The sequence below is a fragment of the Solanum tuberosum genome, unplaced genomic scaffold (assembly GCF_000226075.1).
Source record: "Solanum tuberosum cultivar DM 1-3 516 R44 unplaced genomic scaffold, SolTub_3.0 scf00156, whole genome shotgun sequence".
Taxonomy (NCBI): Eukaryota; Viridiplantae; Streptophyta; class Magnoliopsida; order Solanales; family Solanaceae; genus Solanum; species Solanum tuberosum.
In genome coordinates this window covers 1,088,486-1,110,962 of record NW_006239080.1, presented here as the reverse complement: position 1 = coordinate 1,110,962, position 22,477 = coordinate 1,088,486, and the positions used below count along the sequence as shown (strand labels likewise).

Sequence of the window (22,477 nt, the reverse complement as noted above, 5' to 3'; positions counted from 1 at the left end):
ACGAACTAGTTGTTGCTTGCTTTTTGTGTTTAGGTGTTTAGATGTTATGACTCTTCTGTTTAAGTCGAGAGAAGGATTGGCGTGACTCTTGACTCTTGGTTTAGAATCGTTGATACAATCGGTTTTGTGAACTATATACCTCTTTGATTTTCTTGTCTGAAATTCTATGCTGATTCCATTGTTTTATGCTCTTATTCATTTCGAAAATGTACCCATTATTATGATAACTTTACCGTTTTATGTATATTTCGAAGTCATTTTGAGAGAGTGGTTATCACGATCTGATCCAAAAATAGGTTAATAAACTAACTAATTTAAGGTTTGTTGCTTCTTGTTAAGTTGCTTAATACTTCTTTTTGGATTTTCATCCAGTGTTCGGTACTCACACGTCAGGAAGTCCCACTTTGGAGGTTAAAGCACTCTGTAACAAAGGTGACTTGAACTTGGAACCTCTTGGTTAATGATGAAAGAGTAATTTACCACTCCACCACAATCTTTGTTGATGTGTTTAGGTTAATATCAGTAGGAATAGATAATGATCTGTCCACTTTTCTTTTTGGCATTCTGAGATTTTATTGTGTATTATTGTTTAAGCTCATTAAAATATGTTTCTGGGACATTGGTTTAAGCATGGCTACGTGGTTGTCAATTCATTTACAAAGGATAACTTATATGAGTAGATTATTAATCTCTCTGAATGGACTGGGTATCTAAATTGTTTGTACCCTTTTAGTTTAATTTTAAATAATCATTTAACTTGTTTTATGTTAAACCCAAATGTCTTCACTAATGTATACCTTTCGGTGCCCTTTCATTTGGTCCCCTGGTACCTTCTCCGCACGTACAGGTAAGCATTTCAAGTAGATAAGATCATAAAAGAAGAAATGGAAAGAAGTACTGTCATTATGCGCTATTATTTGAATCCAAAAGTCAATCATTCCCAACTTTGATATGAAGGTATGGGGGAGATCAAAAGGGTGTGATTTGGACTATTATTTATTAAAATTGATTATGAACATGATACATTTGTGATATTAAAGCCTTACATAATTAGAGAGCTAATCCGTATTACTCTTTATTTGCATGTGAAACTCCATCCGAGTCTATTTTGGACTCCACCCTTGCATATCGTTGAGTTTTTTCGTGTTTATCTAGACAATTGGAAGCTGATGTACATGTCCTGAAGTTGAATTACAGGGTTTGAAGGATGAGAATGGTTGTATACAGCCTATAAATAGCTTATATACAGAGATAAGGAAAAAATAGGTTGTATACATCCAATATGCACTGATATACAATATGTACGAGGATGAACGTGGGCTAGAAAAGCCCAAGTACAGTAGCGGCCTAAAGTGATTAAATAGCAGATTTCTAAGGAAGAAATTGGCTGAAACCCATTTATTTTTCAGCAAACCATCTTATTAGAATTTGAGGTTCGTAGCTACATGTTAGAGGGAGGAGACAGACTAGTGAGATTGGGAGAGGGAGGAGAGTGGCGAGCGAGAGAGGGAAGAGAGTGGAGAGAGGCAAATTGCATATGTATATCTGGCGAGCGAGATTGGGAGAGGGAGGAGAGAGGGCAGAGAGTGGAGAGAGATTAATTGTATTTGTATATTTGTCATATAATTGTTTATGTATATGTATAATTTGTATTTGTATATGTATAAAAGAGGAGAGAGGCGACGTAATTACAACTTAAATTACGTTGCGAGCCATAATTAATTCAAACTATAGCTATGTTAGCTAATTAACTAGTAAAAGTTTTTAGAATTTAGGACAAGTTTTGGGTTATTCGCGTAATTCTCCCCTTAGAATTTAGGACAGGTTTTGGGTTTGCTATGAAGCCCAATAACTATGAATTTGAGCAAACCTCAAATTTATTCTTTCCTTTATTGTTATTTGTTTATTATTATTTTGTATTAACTCTAACTTTAAATGTTTAGTTTCATTTAATTAAATCCCCCTAAAGATTAACCTTTTCATGTTAATTTAATCTTTTAAATGATTTTATTTAATTACCATTCTTTACCTGGTCATTTTTTTGATAAAATTTACTCTCTTTCCAAATTATTTCAAGTGTTTTAAAGTTAATTTCTTTTCAAATAGTTTTAAATGCCTTTATTTATTTCAAAGTAATTTTCCCAAAAGTTAGTCAAATAAAGTTAGTTTTTTCAAGTCATCGGATAACCGCGTGTTATCGGACAATTCAAATACGTAAAACCTTCTTGAAAATAGAAATAAGAACCTTGTACCTTTTCTTTGGAATTTCGAAAGATTTTTCTGTTTAAGTGTTTTTGAAATTAGTTTTAAAATATATTTAATTTCTTTACAAAATTAAATGGCAATTCCTAAAAATTGATTTTTATCCTTAAAGTTGAAATCAATTTTGAAAACCGTCTTTCTATTACTCTAAAACGGAAATAAGGGGAGGACGAAGTTGTACTGGTCACGAAAAAGATGACGCAGAGAGGGTGTATGCGTGTATGCGTTACTTGTATGTAGACGTTGTATACATAGTATACGTATTGTTGTATTGTCGTACGTAATGTATTGTTGTGATGGGCTGTTGGGTCGGTGATGTTATTGGAATACGAATTGGGCTGCTGATTAGGGGTGTTAAAAGAATATGAAAAACTGACTGAATCGATTTATATCATTTTTTCAATAAAATCGTGGACTTTTATTTAAGTGTATAACCGTCCCGAACAATTGGGATGGTCTTTTTAATTTATAATAAAAATTGAAAAATTCCCTAACCGAATTGAATAAGCTTACATGTATGTAAATATATTTTATGTGTTAACAATATGTTAAATTTAATATATAAATATATTTTATACAAAATTTCAAATATAAATATAACCTATGTCATAGATAATATAATAGATACTCCATCAAACAATACGACAAAACCTATGAAAGCACTCCTATTAAATGTTTAATATCAAACAATACGTACCAAAGTTTTACATTCTTGACATCTTGGTGAAGAATTGAAGTGTTGCTTCAAGAACATACTTGTCAAAGAAATATTTAATAGTATATTTTGAGGTGATACTTTATAAGTAAAACAAAATAACTGAACTGGATCGATACCGAAGAGAAACCGATATGATTGGGATGGTTTTAAAGAAGAGTAAATTTTAGGTTTAGCAAACATAAAAATCATATTTGTATGCTATAGCTATAGTTTGCATAATTGCATTCCATAGCATTTTATGTTTGGTATGGAGCTATTAATCTGTATATGTATAGTATATATTTCGATATTCATTCCCATTGTATAAGTATATATTTTAATCTAAAATAAGAAAGAGTAAAATAATAAAGTCACCACTGAAGTTGTCCCGTATTTGCATAAAGACACCTTAACTTTAGAAGTGTCCTATCACCCCACAAAACTATTTAATATCTTTGTAAGTGGGCCATTTTAACCCATTCCATTGTCTGTGTTGGCGCGCGTGATGCTCACTCATGTAATATTCGTTTAACCCGACCCTATTCTTTTGAAGAAAAGTCTTCTCCTTTTCTTTTGTTATTTCTCAACTTTTCCTAAAATCACAAAATATAGAAAAGTCTTCTCGTTATCTTGGTGTTGATAATCTCGTTGTTGATGTTTCTTGGTAAAGATTTTTGGAGGGACAATGAATTGAAGGGCTAACAGGTTAGGGCTCTACATTATATGATAAAGATCTTCTTTGTTTTGATTATTATGATTTTAGGGATTATTATAGTGTAAAGAGTGTTAGAATCGACTTATTATAGTTGCCATTGTTAGAATTTTATAGTGTTTCGTTGTGTTATTAAGTAATTGCTACTATGAGGCTTTTGTGTTATCGACTTAGTGCGAATGTTAGTGATTAGGGTTTTGTGTTATCGACTTAGTGCGACTATTAGTGATTGTGTTTAAGTTAGGGTTTTATGTTATCCACTTAGTTCGAATATTTTTATTTGTCTCTAATACATTTGTAGACTTCAATTTGTACATTATTGACTTGTTTACAAGTCTTTTGTTATGTTATTGATGGGGGCTAAATGTTAGTGCTACTGCTACTGTTGTTTGTTAGTGCCTTTTCTACTCTTGTTAGTTAGTGCTTTTGCTACTGTTGTTTATTAGTGATTATGTTTTTTATGTACAGCTTGTTAGAGTTTATTGTTGAAATGTGTGTTTGAATTGTGTTTGTCTTTTTTACATGCTTTTTCAGGATGACTTTTATTCTGATAACTTTAAGATGGTATCATGGGGGGTTAATAGAATTTGGTCCCCCACCTAAATATATTGGGGGAAAGTGACAGAATTCCTAGATGTAGACGTTTATAGGATGTCTTATTATGAGTTGAGGGACTACATAAAAGAACTAAGATATATAATAGATTGTGAGTTTTTCATTAAGTGGGATGAGTTATTGGTCCTTGTTGATAATGATATACAATAGATTGTGAGTTTTTCATTAACTAGGATATATACTTGGATCACTGATATATCTCTTATGTCTTTGAAGATTTTGCAAGAAAATATTGAGAAGTATATGCAATGTAACTTGACATGGAATGGAGAAAGAGGTTTTGAGATTAAACACTATGAATTTACACATATTGTGGACATTGTTAGTAGGAGTTGTAGTTGCAGATCTTGGCAGCTCAGGCGCATTCCTTGTCCTCATGGTGTTGTTGTCCTTCATTACAAGGAGTTGGAACCAATCAATTATGTGGTTAGTTGTTATAGCACGGAGACGTATTCAACACATATGCCCAATTTATACAACCAATAAATAACATGAAAATGTGGCATATATCAAATAATCCAATTGTAAAGCCACCAAAGATCAAGAAGATGCCTAGAAGACCAAGTAAGGTTAGAAGAAAGAAAGCAAATGAAAGCAGACAAACTGGAAAGCTTAGCAAAAGCGGTGTTATTATGACTTGTAGCAAATGTGGTACATAAGGACATAATAATAGAGGTTTTCCTACAAGAAACCAAGCTGATCGATGTCAATCAGCTGAACCATCTTCTCAGGCAAAAGGTACTGGTCCAAGTCAGTCAGCTGAACCATCTTCTCAGGAAAGAGCGGCATAAGGCAAAGCAAAAGGTAGAGCAAGAGGTAGATCAAGGGGTAGTAATTCAACTCAATCACCTGGAGCTTCTTCACAGGTATATATGTATTCATTTGTACAAGATTTAGTTGTAATTGCATGCACTAATGTGTAAAATTCAGGCCACCACAAATAATGAAAGTGGTAGAGGAAGAGGCACAAGAAGAGTTTCAAGTTCTATAGGTGTTCCAACTCAATCACATGGAACTGCTACAAACACAGAGGTAATATATCTAATTATTCTATCATTTATAAACAATATAGATATGCTTTAGTATTTGAGTTTCAAATTATAGACTGTAAATGATAGAGGTAGAGGTAGAGATAGAGGAGCAGGAACAAGTAGAGGAAGAGGAATGCCTCAATAAAGAAATGTGAATGAAGGACTAGGTAGAGGAATGTCCCAACATAGTCAAACTAGTTCTGAAGCAAGAGGGAGGAGACCAGTAGAACATGAGGACACATTGTGGAGGACAAACAAGAGCTTTTAAAAGGCCAAGAATGGTAGGTGTTGGCATATACCAAGCTGAAGATGGATTTACAACTCTCAATGTAAGTTTACAACTCTCAATGAAAGTTTACAACTGTCAATGCAAGCCTAAATGTATTTTGATTTGAATATGTATTTATTTGACTAAGCAGCCTGGATGACCAAGTAAAAGAGTCATCAATACTGGTACAAGAGTGACAAAGAGGGTTGATGTTGTTACTGGTGAAATTGGCTACACACCAGTACGTGGATTCAAATGGAAGGGGGAAGACAACTATTACCAGTATCAACCTAGAAAGAATGAGGGTTGAAAAGGTTATCCAAACTAGGTCTACAGCTACTGCTAATGCTAATAGCCAAAGCCAAACAAGTTCAAGTAGGAAGACTCATGTGCCATAGAAGTAGGGCATTTTGATGTTGTCTTGTTCATTTTGACAAACAAATTTTAATTATGTATATTTTGGTGTTGTTTTTGGTTGGAATCAAACTCAATTTTGTGTGTACAAAACAAGATCAACTTGATAGTTGTACTTCAAATTGAATGATTATGTTGGAATGAAGTCCTCTTTTTGATCAGTTTTTTGTTGCTTTTAGCTATATTCTTCTCATTTATTTGTAGTAGAACATATTTTTGAAGTTTCTCAAATGGTTACCACAATAATCAACCAAATACATTAACAATTTGTTCAAATCATAACTATTTCGACAACAAAGACCAACAAAAACTTGAGCATTTGACAAAGCAAGATCAAGACAATTAGCTTCAAGTTACACACACCTACAACTTCAAAAACTTGAAAGTAACTAAAGATGTCTATGACAATTTTGGTTGCACACACCTACAACTTCCATCCTTCACATTCTTGGTTAGGCTTAAAAATAGAAAACACACAATAACGATCAAGACAATTAGCTTCAAGTTACAATAATTTCTCTTCTTCTTCTCCTTCATCAAGACTTGGTTACTTTCAACATGACTTTCATAACGTGCCAATGCTTCTTCCAACTCCTTAATTCTCTTTGCCAATCTCGAAATAACGTACTTGGATCGTATATCAACATCTTCACGATCCCTCCATCTAAAGAAGTTGCACACATCCTCCTAAAATACGCAAAAAATGAATTAAAGAAAAATACATAAACAAAAGATCTCCAGAAAAGAATTAGGAAACATACACGATAGCGTGGACAAGATCAAAATCTTCGAGCTGGATTGTGCTCCGACCATGAAGTTTGCATTGAAAGTAAGTCACCATGTTTGCAACGCAATTTCACTCGCAACATCGGATCATTCTCATCATTACAAATATGATTCAACATTGCATTTGACATTTTCGGTCAAAACCTAATCACAAAATTAAGATGAAATTAAACCATAAAAAACTTCAAATTAACGCTTTCTACTAGAAATTAAAAGATAAAATGAATTCCTACCTTATTGAGCTTGGGGAAGATGATGAATTTGTCAAAGAGAGAGCACCAACGTTGATCTTGCTTTGGAAAAAAAGATGAAATCGTAATTTTAGGGCTACCAACGACTCTTTTTTCTTTAAATTTGGGGAAGATGATGTAAATTAATTAAATAATTAATACTAATAAAGAAATAAAACAACACGTGGCACTTTAAAACTGGTTAATGGCAGTGAAACCACTGTATCACGCGCTTCATATGCGTGGTAACAACCCAGACAAAGAAATGGGTCAGAATGACCCATTTACAAAGATATTAAATAGTTTTGTGGGGTGATAGGACACTTCAAAAGTTAAGGTGTCTTTACGCAAATACGGGACAACGGTAGTGGTGACTTTATGTCTTTTCTCAATAAGAAACTAACTTTGTTATAAGTTGTATAAGTATATGTTTTTTAATTGTGATTTTTAGTCATATATGTATATGTGTATTATATATGTAGGAAAAATTACTTAAATATGTGTCTTTTAATAAATAATTACTGATTTTGGCAATACTTTTTATTTATTACCATTTATAGCAATACTGTGATAAATCTGCAATATGTATTAAAAGTGAATTATGTATGTAATATATATGTATTATAACTGTTTTAAAATATATTATGCTTGTTTTGGTAAGAAATTGACACATTGTATTGTAAGTGTATTAAAATGTGTGATAAATGTATTATTCTATCAATAAAACTTGTATTATATGTGTTTTATAAATTTTTCTCTGTAATATGTATTAAAATTGTATTATAAATGTATTAAAAGTGATCAAGTGAAAAGAAATGTTATTGCTATAAATGGTAAATATTTTCTTAATATAGAATATTTATGTAAGTTTCCCTATATATGTATTTAAATATAAATATGTATATGTAACTGTATTTTTGTGTACATATATATTTGTATACAAATCTCTCTCTCGCTTTATACAAACACAATTATACAAAGAAACTGACTTGGTTGTAAGTTGTATAAGTATATGTTTTTTGGTTGTGATTTTCAGTCGTATATGTGTATTATATGTATTTAAATATAAATTTGTATATGTATATGTAACTGTATTTTTGTATACCTCACTTTATACAAACACAAATTATACATTGTATTTTGTATAATGTGTGTTTGTATAAAGCGAGAAAGAGAGAAAGGCAAAAGAGAACTGGGCGGAAAAATTTTTGTATTGTATAATTATAAGTGTATAGGACGAAAAGATATGTATTTGTATTTGTATATAAAGTTTCCTATCGCTTTATACAAAAACAAACGCAATTTATACATTTATGTTTGTATAAAGTGAGATGCGAGGGAGAGTGGCGAACGAAATTTCTGGGGAAAGAGACGAATGGGAAAAAAATTTTTGTATTGTATAATTATAAGTGTATAGGACGAAAAGATATGTATTTGTATTTGTATATAAAGTTTCCTATCGCTTTATACAAAAACAAACGCAATTTATACATTTATGTTTGTATAAAGTGAGAGAGGCAAGGAAGATTGGCGAGGGAGATTTCTAAAGAGTGGCGAGTGAGATTTCTGGGGAGAGAGGCGAATGGCAAAGTATTTGCTACGAATTAGAATTAAATGAAACTGTGGTTATAGCATTTATTTTGAATTAATAGTTTGTTATTTCATACAATTTTCCCTTTAAAAATCTATTTTTAATTATACATTATAAAATACCCGAAAAATTGGGATGGTATAATTTTTTTTAAATAACAATCGAATCGTTCCATTGACACCCCTACTGCTGATAGATGCAATGGGTGTTAGGAATTGTAGTTGTTGTGTTGTCGTGAATAAGAGTTGGAAATTTGGTGTATCTGATGGGTCAGGCATGGGGAATGAATAGAAGAATGGGCTGATTTCTGGTCTCAAAATTGAATGAAAATGGGTTAAGCTTTGGCCAAGTGAATTAAGAATTTAGCTAAAATTGAATTGAATTGTCGACTTGAACTAAATATTAAATAGGACGAATTAATATTAATTAATTAACGAGCTTCTTAATCTCAATGAAATAAAATTAACAACTTAATTATAAATTAATTAATTCGAAAATATATTCTCCTAATTGAACTAAACTAATTAACAACAATTTTAATTATAAAACAAAAAAATTAAAATGATTTTCGAATATTTGTAAAAGGTAGGAATTATAAACATAATTATATTGAACTACATATATTATTTAAAGTCATAAAAATCAGAAAATTATTTAAAATAACTTGAAAATAATTTAAATCTTTATAAAACTAATTATTTCAAATCGTTTGAAATTGAAGAAGCTCGATGATTAATCTCCATCGTGCAGGGCTGAAATTGGATGTTAACAATTATCCCTTTCTTCGGATAGGGTCGATAAAAGAGATCTTGGGCAAAGAAAATTGACAAATCCAATTTTGGCCAACCACATCTTCATCCACCTGAAAGGGATATTGTACGGGCTTTGAGAAATTATGGTCGAATCCCAGTATCGGATGTCCTACATATCCCGGGCTATATGAGAATTCAGGCAACTTATAATTCGATAAGATGCTTGATTTGGCGCACGATGTTGAAAGAATTCGAAATTTATCCCAATATCAAATTATGAGGAAACTGGAATGCTCGAGAATAAGATTTAAGAGAGATTGTTAGTATACAATCGAGTTTTCAACATTGATCCCGCCGACATCCATAAACCTTGGGAATGGGGTTGTTTGCAGTTCAACCCGATCAGTTGAAAAAGAAATCTAGTATGCCAAGATAACATTCGGTTCTGAAAGATGAAAAATTAGTCGAATTATGAAAAAGTGGCTTGCAATCTCTTAGCCATGAATATGGAGCTCTTTATATCCATAAGTAAGAACTTACACGGATATAATTTTCAAAGCTCTTGGTGCATTTTCACTTGGAACGAAAAGTTGCCTTCGATGTGAGTCGAAGTTTTCCAGATGCAAAACTGTAACCGATAAACCCAAAAAATACACACATGCCTTTTAATATGGTATGTGGTTTGACTGTGGTGGAAGTCGTTCCTTAGCTTACGTCCAAAGAGTTTGATATTCCTCTTCGAACTATGTCCCAGTTCGGTACTAAGAAAAATTTATACGTTGTGCCGCATCCTTTTTTATGTTGTCCTCATTTGTTGTTCGATTGAGAATTCATCTCTCGAAAGCTCTCGACAGAGGCTGAGATAAAATTAATTAGTACAAAATATAATTCAAATAGAGAGATCGTGCGCTTTACTATGTTGACAGGTACTCATCTCTTTGAAAAATTGATGTCACTTCTTCAGTTTGACGCAAATCAAATAAAGCTCACATCATCCACTTCCAAAGCTGATGCGATTTATAATATATTTCTCGAACATTATCCTCTTTCGATTTTGACGTAATAAGTAATGAGTTGATGTGATGCAATACCTTGATGGCCTCCTTAGCGATGATATTGTGGTGATGGATTTCTTGCAACGATATGAAGATGATGTTCCTCTGGGCAATGAAGATGATGTCCCTTCAGGAATGATAATATCTCCTTTAATAATATGGCATGAATATCCCTCTAGGCGATGATCTCCTTTGATTATATAACATGAATTTTCCTCTAGGTGATAATATTGTCTCTTTTTGATAATATGGCATGAATGACCATCTAGGTGATAATATGAAGATAATTGTAACTTCCCAAACACTCCAACTCAAATCAGACCTTGAAAAAATTTCTTCAGATTGGTCCCACGAAAGAAATCTACGACTCATAAAAGTATTTACGGACCATAGGTAGGTTTGTAGAACCATGCTCTGAAAAATTATTCTCAAGTCCAAGTTTCACAGACCAGACTATGGCTCGTAGAACCTTCTACGTTTGTAGAAAGGCCTCGTGGAACCCAAGTCCTGAAACAACCCAGTAAGGTTTCTATAATTTAGCAGGATGACTCGTCAAAGTTCTTACGGGAAGTAGAAAGGATCCGTAGACCCCAACTTCAGAGATCCAAAACCTAACATGTTTTCTACGAGAGGGTCTACGGTCTGTAGACTTTTGTATGGATCGTAGATGACCTTCCGTAATGACTTCTTTCGGTTTTTGAGAGGGGTTGTTTTTAGTCTTTTCTTACCCTTTTTAAACCTATACCCCAATGTTTTTACACATAATTAAGGTCACAAGAAACCCTTAGAACAGAGTTGGGTTGAAAATTTTCTTACCGATTATATTTTGAGATAAGATTATACTTAGGTTAATTTCAAACGATCAAATCTATCAGCATATAATGAATTAGGTGGTCATGACCTATTAAATTAAGGGTCTATGAGTCCTCTTTTCAACACCACCAAGTTTGCCTCATTTCGAGTTTAGAGTAAAAAGTTATGCTCGTTTTAGTGAAGCCTTGTCTAGGAAACGATGTTCTACGACTGGACCTACGGACGATGGAAATTTCCACGAACCGTAGACCCTTCCGTGAAGGCTTGCTACAATTATTTTCAGCAACTTCCTGCACACGTTATAGAGTTATTTTTGTCCTTTCCCAAGCTTGTTAAAACTATTCTAAGTCGTTTTTTAGTGTTTTAACAGAGTATATCATTCAACTAACAAGTTTTCCTCTTAATCATCAATCTAAACATTCAAGTATTTAGAGATTCTCTTAAAACTCACCTAGAGTTCCTCTTCTCCATCAAGAACCCTAAAACCTTCAAGTCAAAAAATTCAAAATACAAAGAGAAAACTTTTCATTCAAGGTTTTCCCAAGTTCTTCCACTCTAAGAACTTCATAAAAGAGTTTCTTCTTTCAAGATCAAGTCCCAAGATTCCCTCCAAGAAAACTAATGTTCTTCTTCAAGCTCAAGATAAATGAAGTCTACACTAAAGTTTTCAGACTAATAGCTTCATAATCATGTATGTAAGACTATTCATAGTGATGGACTGAGTTCTTCCTCACACCCTACATCTCAATTCAGTCAGTAAAAGTTTAATTTAGGGTTATACCCTTAGTTTCGAGAAATTCTTGATATGAGTTATTTTATTGATTTTGAGTTCTAAATTCTTGATATGAGTTGAGTTATTGATTTTGAGTGCTAAATTCTTAGATTTTGAGTTCTAAATTCTTGATATGAGTTAAGTTATTGATTTTGAGTCCTAAATTCTTAGATTTTGAGTATTCTTGAAATGAGTAGTATCGTTGAGTACTGAGTATGAGTTTTCTATATTGTTACTGAGATCCTTGTGCTGATTTGTACATGTCTATATTTCAACATGAACCCTATTTTGAGTTATAATTTTTGAGAATCTTTTAAAGCAAATATTCTTTTAAATTGATTTTCTGAGACGTTTTGAGAAAAAAATTTAAACATGATTTGAGTAAGAGTATAAGGGAACTACTTTTAAGTCAGTTTTTGACTTCTGAAAATGTTTGAAGAATATAAAAATAACTTAAGATAAATCAAAAATGACTTAAAATAAGTTAGAAAGTATTTGACAAGGTTAAAAATAACTTAAAATAAGTTGAAAACCAAAACTAGGTTCCCCCCTACTTATTATTTTTTTACTTAAAAGTGATTTAAATTTGACTTTAAAACTACTATTTTTAAGTCAATCCAAATGGGGTCGAAGTATTCCCAAATGTATCACTTTTTACCTTGAGAAAAGAGAAATTACAACAACTGATCAGAAACAGATCATGTGGGCAGTAAAGAACAGATTGCAGACGTGTTCGACTAAGGGACTGAAAGACAGCAGCATGATTACCTTATTAGAAAGTTGGGAATGATTAATGTGTTCAGGGATCTATCATAATTGTTGATATTTGTACTAAGTTAGGCTAATGCAGGTTGCACATTCGTAGTTAGGCTAATATCTGTAGTTAGAGATAATTAAAGCCGGTTAGCGAATTGTATAAATAGGAGTAGCTACAATGTTTTTGGAATTATTGCAGAAATGAGAATTACAATTTGATTCTCTCAATCCTTATTCTCACTCCATAAACTTCTTCTTCAAGCTTTAGCTTCCCTTTCAACAGAAATGAAAGATGCCTAGGGACATTTCCGTTACAAGAGCAAAATCGATCATCCAACACATCCCAATTAAAAATGGATTAGTAACCAAATCTGAGTGTCATATTTATGTAAAGGTTGTTGCAAAATCTATGTTAACATAACATGTAAGTGCGGATGGCCCAGCCAAATCAAGATCGACATACTCTAGGAATTTGGCCATTACACAAACTTCCCGTATGTGAAAAAACATACAAGTAACACTAGTAAGGATTTTCACTGATTATATTCCTTTTTTGCTACCTATAGTTAGACCTCCTAAAATCCACCAGTTACTGAGTCACCCCTAAACTTCATCCATGCAGTATTTGGCCTAGCAATCGTAACCTGCCAGGATCATCTGCATGGCCTAACGATTGAATCATGCTAATAAGCAGACACAACCAGCCAAACATAGAAAAGATCAAAAAGAATAAGAAAAGAAGAAAACTTGTGATAACTATAAATCATCTTTCTGGCCCAATGAACCAGCATTCCTCAGCGACCAAAACCAAGTAAGTATTTGTGATAACTTACTCGAAGCAGAATCCTTTTGTTTCTGTTCTATTACGTCGCAAAGCATGTTGTAGTCATGTTTCAAGTGAGGAGCTACTATTTTTTCCTGTAGAGGACAGTTAGAATGGGTGAGACTTGCAGGATAGCCTATATCTCAGTAAACTGAAACATCTATTGATATATGAAACCAATACCTTGAATACTTTGAACGGGCAAAAACTCGAACCATTGCAACCCTACAAGAACAGAGAGAAGCATCAAATTAGAATGGGAAAAGTAGCAAGTAATCAATAACCACCAAAATTCCCAAAGGGAACAAATATATGTCACCTGTAGCACAAGTTGTTAGCAGTATTTTGACAAGTGGTTTCTATAAGTAATGTGATTTTCCAGTCACTCTTTTAGAAAATCTTATTATAAAAGAAAAAAATGACAGAGAAGAGAACACGCAAAGAAAAAGCCAAAATGAAAGCTTACACCGTCATTCTTACCTAAGGGTAAACCCGATACAAACTGTTTCACAGGAAAGTATTCGTGGGCTTATGAACTTCCCAAAATTAGATGGAAATAAGGCATTTTATGAATGTATAAGTTCACTGCTCTGACATAATCACATCAGATGAACGATTGGGACAAAACCACTAATTGAGCAACATGGACTAGGCTGCCAGTGAAACATTTTATTTCTTTTTAATTAAAAGGTGCATGAAAAGTCTCCAGTGTCCTAGTAATCAGAGAAAATGAATTGCAATGCAAGGACCAAACATATGCATATTCACCATAATATAAATGCAGAAAACACTTACTGGCAATGCAATGGGACGTTCGTTATGTAGCACTTGCACAAAGTACTTGCTTGAGTTGTCCAATTGGCAGCTGTAAAGGATTAACATGTTATTTCCAGCAAAAGGAGCCACAATACTTCCCCGCCAGTTTCTATTTTTAGGAGGCTTAGGAGGGAGTTCCAAGCTTTCCTCTCTTTGTATCAGTTCAAACTCTGCAGCAATCAGAAACAGATTGAAAAATCAGACTAGGAGCCAATAACTATTCTAATTCTACTGTACAAACACTCACCAGATTCTTCAAGAAAGAGCCCGATTAGGCATGAAAAGGGAAGGAGAGTTTCTGCATGAGCAAAACGCATTCTTGCTTTTTCATAGATCCCTGGAGCATATCCTTCTGAAGGAGGAGAATGTACAGAAGAGATTAAGAAAAGGTGAAAACAAAAGAAATACAAAATTAGATACAGATTACCCTCAGGAGTATAATTGATTCACATATAAACAAATTTATTGTTTGGATCTAAGTTCAGTTTAGGAAATACATACACATACATGATGAAAAATGACATTACTAGGATAGAAGAGTTTCAGATAGACTAGAGTGAGTGATACAGGGAGGCATTATACTAGGAATCAACAATATGAGGATAATTTGTACAGAAGAAGCACTTAGTTGAAAGGACAGCTTATAAATAGAAGCTTAAACCTCAAGGAATAATAACAGAATCTGCAAATTTAGTGGCTGATCTGGGATGTAAATTTTCTGGATTACTTGGAAGGGGAGACTAGAGAGATATACACAAATCATATTACAAAGGAAAGATATATGGTTGAAGCTTAAATTCAAGGAATAAGGACAGAATCTGCAAATTTAGTGGCCAATCTGGGATATAAATTTTCAAGATTACTTGGAAGGAGATACTAGAGAGATTACAAAGATCTTATTACATTTACTGGTTTGGTTTGAGTAATCATCAGTTACACCATAACTATCTCTTCCTTTGTGATCTCGTTAGCAGCAACAAGGGAAGAATAAGACATCCATATTCCTCAGGAAACACTATTTAACCCCCAGGAAAAAATGAAAGAGAAGAAAGAAAAGCTTGTTGAACGAGTATCACCTTCTTTAGCCTTAATTGCCTGTTCCATTGATTGAACAACATCCTCAAGCAGTGGCACTCCCATTTGATAATTTAGTGTGTCACCATAGCCTTTCAGAATGAACAACTCCAAATCATCAGCCCACTCCAACAAAGAAACCTAAATGTGGACTTGTCAGTAACCAGGGATGGCAACAAGAAAGCTCCAATATTCCATATAAATGAAAAGTTGGAGATGTACTTAAAATTTGTGGAGCACAACAAGTAAATCATATGTTTCAATCAAACATCAAAGGAGATGGACTAATCTCTCACCCTCTCCCTGCATTCCACATTATGACCCAATAAAAACAATAAGGGAGCTTGTGTACAGCACAGGAATCTACAACAATAGGTATAATTTTTTTTAGGAAATTAAAAATAGTAACACCTTTTGTATATGATGTTATAAGTTATAGTTTCCACTTCCCATTCATAACAAGTTGTTGATAAAAAGGGAATTGTGAAAGCTACACGACCCCTCCCCCCTGTTCTCCCCAAGAAAAGGAAAAGGAAAAAAAACATAGAGCAGCAGGAACCGCGAAACTCTAAACAGGAAATAGAAACGAAGAAAACAAGAATAGGATTAGCACAAACTACCTCAGATGGACTGAACAGACTACAAGCTTGATTGGTGATGTTCAACAAGGATGCTTCCTGGGGGAAAAGTCATTAGGAAATAAGTTTTAGATAAAATTTATACAAGGTTTAGCACTCATCAGAACACTAATAGTACTATACTCACCTGTTTGCAGAGGAACCATAAAGAAGATACATCTTGATTTGTAAAATTAAGCCCATATTGCCTGACTAATTCACGAGTAATTTCATTCAATAGAGGTTCTTTGAGCTTGTCCACATTTGGCTCCTGACTTTTTCTAAAAGCCTGCAACCAAATGAAAAAGTATCATAATTTTGTTGCTCACTCAACTCTCCAATCAAACCCCCACCCACACACCAAAACCCAAAAAGAAATAACATCCAATCTGTAAGTCTTGCTTAAGTCTTCTTTAGATCAGATAGCACCCACATTCATAAAAAGGAGTAAGAGAGACAACAAAGGTGGTTACTTTTTTAAAAAGAAAAGTAGTAATAGTGTACAATACAGAACACTCCTTTATTTTAATTTTCAAATCAGAAACATGCAGAGTTAGCACTTCGTCGATAAATGAAAGCAAGTTTGCATTTCTATGTGCATTAAACTCTTAAAAATATGCAAACCACAAATAACTTAACCCATATTATGAGTTGTGTTCTATACTTCCAGCAACATCTTCAATAATAAGTTAATCTCCATTAGCTCAGTCGCAGCTTAGTCAGCGTCTAATTATTTTGACACCTTTAGGAGATGTTAAACTTTGCTATTTGAGGAAAGGGACTTCATGTGACACAAAATTGTAAGCTTTTGAGAACAATCAAACAATGTTTACACTCTATGTTAACCAGCATTGATGTAGTTATTATTACTTCAAGTCCCAATTTACAAGCAAAAGCTCAAAAAACTAGTTAAAACGCATGAATGGAAACTAATTTTGATGCTATTCACACAGAAAATCTCCACCATAAATGCAGATAAAATTTGCATGCGTACCTTGTAGCTTTGACAACAATCATGAAATCTCAAAATTATATCACTTGCACGGCTTTCGCTGGTAACTGCAAAAGCTCGATGCCTTCCTGGTCCAAGCTTCCCTCTTTCATTAAATAGACCCATCGCAAATGCCACAGCACTAGCGGATGCCCGAGGAACCTATATATGTAACATGAATATTGAAGGCAATATGACTGAGAAAGTAACAAGAAGTTGACATGGAATTAGAAGACTGCAACCTTTGAATACAAAGGGCATATTTGTAGAATGTAGATAAGTTCTCCAATCATGCAAATCCAAATACTTGTAAAGCAATTGAATTCTTGATGCATCACTTAAATATGTGGAACTTAAGATGTGCTTTGGTGGATAAATAAAGACGCTTCGCTGCAACTTCTAAAGCCATGTGAGTTGCCTGACAAAGGCAGCAATAAAGACAAAAGCCTCTACAAATATCCCTGTCGTCTATTTATTTGGAAATCATCTGCATGACCCATGAACACAGGAAGCATGAAGACAAGACAAAGTGCAAGTCAAAGGACCAAAAATCCTTGAGCTCACAAGATGATGAGATATCCTCTTTTGTTTTTCAATAATAAAAAGATGTATGATTTCCTAGCGAAATTTGGCTCTTCAACTATGGCTAGCATGTTAGATTTTTTTTTATCATTTGTTGCAAAAGTTATTTGTCTAGTATTGAAAACGGGAGGGGGAAGGATGACTTCAGTTATGCTTTCTTCTTTATTCAATAGGATGACCCTAGTCATGCTTTGACATTGTCCCAGACTGAATATAAAGAAGTAATAAACTAATCTATCAACCTGGGTAGTCTTGATTGAATATACATCTGGGTGGTATTCTTCATTGAAAAGGTCTGGAAATCTTTCTCTGACTCTAATTCCAAGATGATATAATTCATCTTCTCCTTCAGCGATCAACTCTCCACCTGTAACTTTTCCTTTCCAAGGAGACCTCCATCCCGCTAACCAAGCGGGAATTTTCTCCAAAGATTGCTTATGCTCTTTTGCATCACGTACAAGGACTTCCAAATGAGCATCCAAGGCGTCTAATTCCCTTATCTTCTTCTTTGTTGGTGCACGAGTGCCATGTCTTGCCTATCAAAGAACAAGAAAGCAATCACAACAAATTATCTCTTAAAACATCTCTTACAGAAAAAGCATTACTTCAGAAATTCCAGCCAAATTACTTAAGTTTATCATCAGCCAGATATCCATAAAGAACTTCAACTCAAATCTCTATGGTGCACTAGACCTCTATGTCTCCTCGATCATATAATTTGAGAGAATACAGAGTATGCAGCATGGGAACAAACTAAGAGTCTGCATGTTACCATAAAATTAGATGCCTTATGATGAGTAATTGAGAGAGAATGCAAAGCATGTTAAGTGCCAAAATAATAACTAAAGTGGTATAGAAGCATTTCTAATGAAAATGGAGGGAGCAAAGAAGTAAAGACACTCTAAATGAAAAATATATCCATAAAGGTTCTGCAAAATTTGACCTTGGACTCAGAGAAGGAGAAGAGAATGGTGTAGTGAGTGAAATTTAGTGAGTTCTCTTCATCTAAAATTCGTTGGTGAAAATTCCAAAACATTAGCTAGCAATCTAAACTTTTGGATGTGTTTTCCGCTTCTGTTTTAATGTACACAGTATTTTCTCATTTGAAAAAAGCATGAAATTTTCTTCTTTCAAAATGGTATGATGCAGACAAACTTCACCTGGCACCAAAATACCGTGTATGTATAGCCCTCCCTAGACTAAATCTAACACATATACGTCAAGAAACCCTAGAGATATATCAAGAGATTAATACTAGTTGAGATAGTTCACTCCTCAACGTGTAAGCACATAATTTCACATACAAGCATCAGTTAAATATTGTTGGATCCATAATTTCCATGCTCTTATTTAACATGAACATTTTATCAATCTGCCAGTTATCAGCAAAAAATAGGTAATTACCCGGTACATGAATGTATTTGGATAATACTCCTAAAATGATCATAAATTAATTAAGATTGGTTCCACATCAAGGAAAACAAACTCACCACTAGATTCAAATGAATTGGTGTACATTGATCTGGAATTTCAGAAGATACGAAAGAATTCGCGGATATGTCCTTCGAATCAGCATACCTGCCAACAAAAAGTGGAGTAAATGGAAACGCCAACGGCTATGGAGCGCTCAAATAAACACCAAATTTTGCATCAGAAATTGAAAATTGAGACTAGATGCACAAATGTAGAACCCTAGTTCCATGTATACGACGGGTCAAATCGACCTGGTTACAGTGGCAAGGTGTTTCCGAACGTCGAAGGGTTCATCAGCGTTTGAGAATTGCGTAATCGCTAAGAAAACGAGTAGCAGGATCATGATATTCATACCTTCCTTCAACATTTCTGATTTACACAATTTGTGTGTGTGTGTGTCTCTGCCCTTTTATTTATAGTTTAGTCTTTCCATGCAAGGAAGCGCGACTTTCAAAAAGCACCCAACTGGTTTCTATGATGATTGAAACACGTGGCACTTGGTTGCAAATTTTGGTTGGGACTCGGGCCTGATGATATATTCTTCGAAAATATCTACATAATTAAATATTTCTTCCTTTATTTTTAATTATCACTGTTTGATTTGGCTCATTCATTAAAAAATAATTAATGATTAGATTTTTTTTATCAAACTATTCCTTATTAAATGATGTCTTGAAAAAAATAATTTGAAAAATAAATATATTCAATGATGAGTGTAAAGCATGAAAAAAATATTATCGTCTTTTCTTGATATGTAAAATGTAACAAGTAAAAATGAGGAATATATTTTAGGAAGAAGTGACAAGTAAAAGTGAATGGATGAAATATTTGTTAGATTTTAACTTGGCATACATATTAGGAAAATAATGATTGACACACTGAATTTACCATTTTACTCATATTAATTAATAGAGTTTTAAACGAATTTACTCACTATATTTTTCAAAGACATTAATGTTAATAAATTGAGGGTATATAACAAGAAAAAATTGTGCTTCCTTAATTTCTCAAAAATGACAAAGTAAAAAAGAAAAATCAAATCATGAAATATTTGACAAGTAAATCAAGACGAGTGGAGTATGTATGCATATTATATCTACTAATTTTGAATAATTAGTTCTCTCCATTTCTAAAAGAATGACCTACTTTTTTTTTTTACTTGTTTTAAAAAAAACTCATTTTCTCTTTTTGATAATGATTTAATTTAATTTAATTTTATCACGTGATATGTTTAAGGCCACAAGATTAAAAGACATTTTAGTATATTTGACATAATTTTAATTTAACATCACAAGATTGAAAAGTCTTATTTATTTTCTTAAATTTTGTGTCAAATTAAACTAGGTCATTCTATTTGAGACGGAAAGAGTATATCTCATTCCATTATTTAATAATTATGTAGTAGATTTATAAATTAAGATACACCACTTCTTAAAATTAATTTAAAATAGAGTTCTACCCACTTCGTTATTTCCCTAATTTACTCCTTCACTTCAAATCAATCCATACTATCTCTTAATTATTTCATCTCACATTTATTTCAGTTTTCTCTCATCCTTCTCCGTCACACAATACTCTTCAATTAAAGTTCATTAATTTTAATTGTTCTTAATTGATTTTGAAAGCAAAAGATTCTTCAACCAAAGAGTATTGCTAATAGAGGTACAATATACCATTATTATTGGGCGAAATAAGTATCTTTTTTTCAATTTGTGATGCAAAAAACTTCATCAAGTGGCTTATCTCTTAAAGTTGAAAGCACGAATTTTTTGAATTTTTTTAACTCTATTTTTGATAGATTCATAATGGTGTGTTTTTATCTCTATTAACTAATCGTTTTTCGTTTGATACAATAATTTTATGATAGTAAAGAGACGAGCAGCAAGGTGGGTTTGGTCTCTGTCTGGTACGTAGAGGAGAAAGAGACGAAGGGGATAGGAAGAGAGATGATGGTCAAAATATGTATCTAAGTAGATGTATAGGTATTTGACAAAATATAGATATTTATCTAATTAATAGTTCATGTGTCTGGTAAAGTGTACATGTATCTGAATTAATATTATATGTATCTAAGGAGAAAAAATTTTGATTCTAAAAAAATGAAAAGAAATTTAAATTTTTTTGGTGAAGAAATTTAAGGAAGAACACATTATTTGCTTCTTAAATTGATGTGTTTCGGTTACATTCCATATTCATAATTAGACGCGCAAGATATATGTAACTGCAGATCAAAATATGGTAGGAATGATAACATTAAAACTCACGAGAAGACATGTAATTAGCTCTTAAACTAGTGAAATTTCTGTTGTTTATCCTATATAGAAATCAATTGACGTGCATTTTGTTCTTCCCGCCAATAGGTATGCTTTGAAGAATTAAATTAAATTTGGGATAATTTTATTGTTTAGGTAATATTTCATGTTATTTTTGGTTATACTTGATGCTTTTGAAGTTTGATGTATCTATTTTATCATCACGACTCAAATCATCGGCCGCGCGGACACCTACTTTATTCCAGATATGAGAACTCTTACTATCAAGTAAAACTGAAAATCTACGAAAGTAAAATAAAACTCAATTCAACACTTATTTGATTAAGAAAATAATTTATCAACTTTAATAAATTACACGATCTTTGAAAACCTAATCCCTCCCTAGGACAAAAGCTACAAAAAAATTTGTCCCAAAAACTGGTATGCATTAGTATAGAACTGCCACAAAAGATCGAGTATTGGACTAGACATATACAAATAAATAGATTGTCTTAGAATACAAAAGACTAGAAAAAATATATTAAATAAATTGTCTCATAATACAAAGGACTAGTCAAAATATGCATAAAGATATTCGTCAACTTTGGACGCCATTAAGCTCACCCCTAATATCCAACTATTAGATGCATTTCACGAGGATCAACACAGTCGACTGGAACTCAAAATTGCATCAGAAAAAATGCATTGTCATATGAGTACTAAAACAACGAATACTCTCTAGGCCTCATAGGTCGACCAAGCTTGAGATTAAAAAAGTATAAAGATGTACGAGTAAGTAAAACAGTAAGTAAGTCAACCATGAAGGAACAATAATCGTAAGATAAGCCATAAGCCGTGAAAGGAGAATCCAAGGCCGAACTCAAGTAAGCTAAGCTATCTAAAACATTATTGGACTCTCATAAGCCTAAAAGGTGCATACAATTGGCAATAAATCTAACCAGACTCCCATAAGCCCAAGGAGTACATACAAAAGTTAATATTAAGGAAGGACAATAACAAGAACAACCAAGAACATCAACCATAAACTCAAGCAAGGACCACCTGGAATCTGACTTCAGAATAGTTGCGAAGAAG

The 22,477-nt window shown here is 33.0% G+C and overlaps 1 protein-coding gene across 2 annotated transcripts; it reads right to left on the bottom strand.

Annotated features, from left to right (window-relative positions):
• Nucleotides 1-12,894: 12,894 nt before the first annotated feature.
• On the bottom strand, nucleotides 12,895-19,534 carry LOC102582317 (multiple inositol polyphosphate phosphatase 1). 2 transcript variants are annotated; one of them, XM_006353366.2, is made up of 12 exons: nucleotides 19,382-19,534; nucleotides 19,148-19,235; nucleotides 17,900-18,193; nucleotides 17,079-17,237; nucleotides 16,233-16,373; nucleotides 16,088-16,144; nucleotides 15,470-15,608; nucleotides 14,641-14,745; nucleotides 14,373-14,563; nucleotides 13,761-13,802; nucleotides 13,588-13,672; nucleotides 12,895-13,437 (listed from the first exon to the last, which is right to left on the bottom strand). In XM_006353366.2, the coding sequence occupies exons 1-12, from the start codon at nucleotides 19,495-19,497 to the stop codon at nucleotides 13,433-13,435; spliced, it is 1,422 nt and encodes a 473-aa protein (XP_006353428.1). In that variant the 5' UTR covers nucleotides 19,498-19,534; the 3' UTR covers nucleotides 12,895-13,432. The 2 variants fall into 2 exon arrangements, with proteins under 2 accessions (XP_006353428.1, XP_006353427.1); XM_006353365.2 differs by having other exon boundaries at nucleotides 12,895-13,672.
• Nucleotides 19,535-22,477: the final 2,943 nt, after the last annotated feature.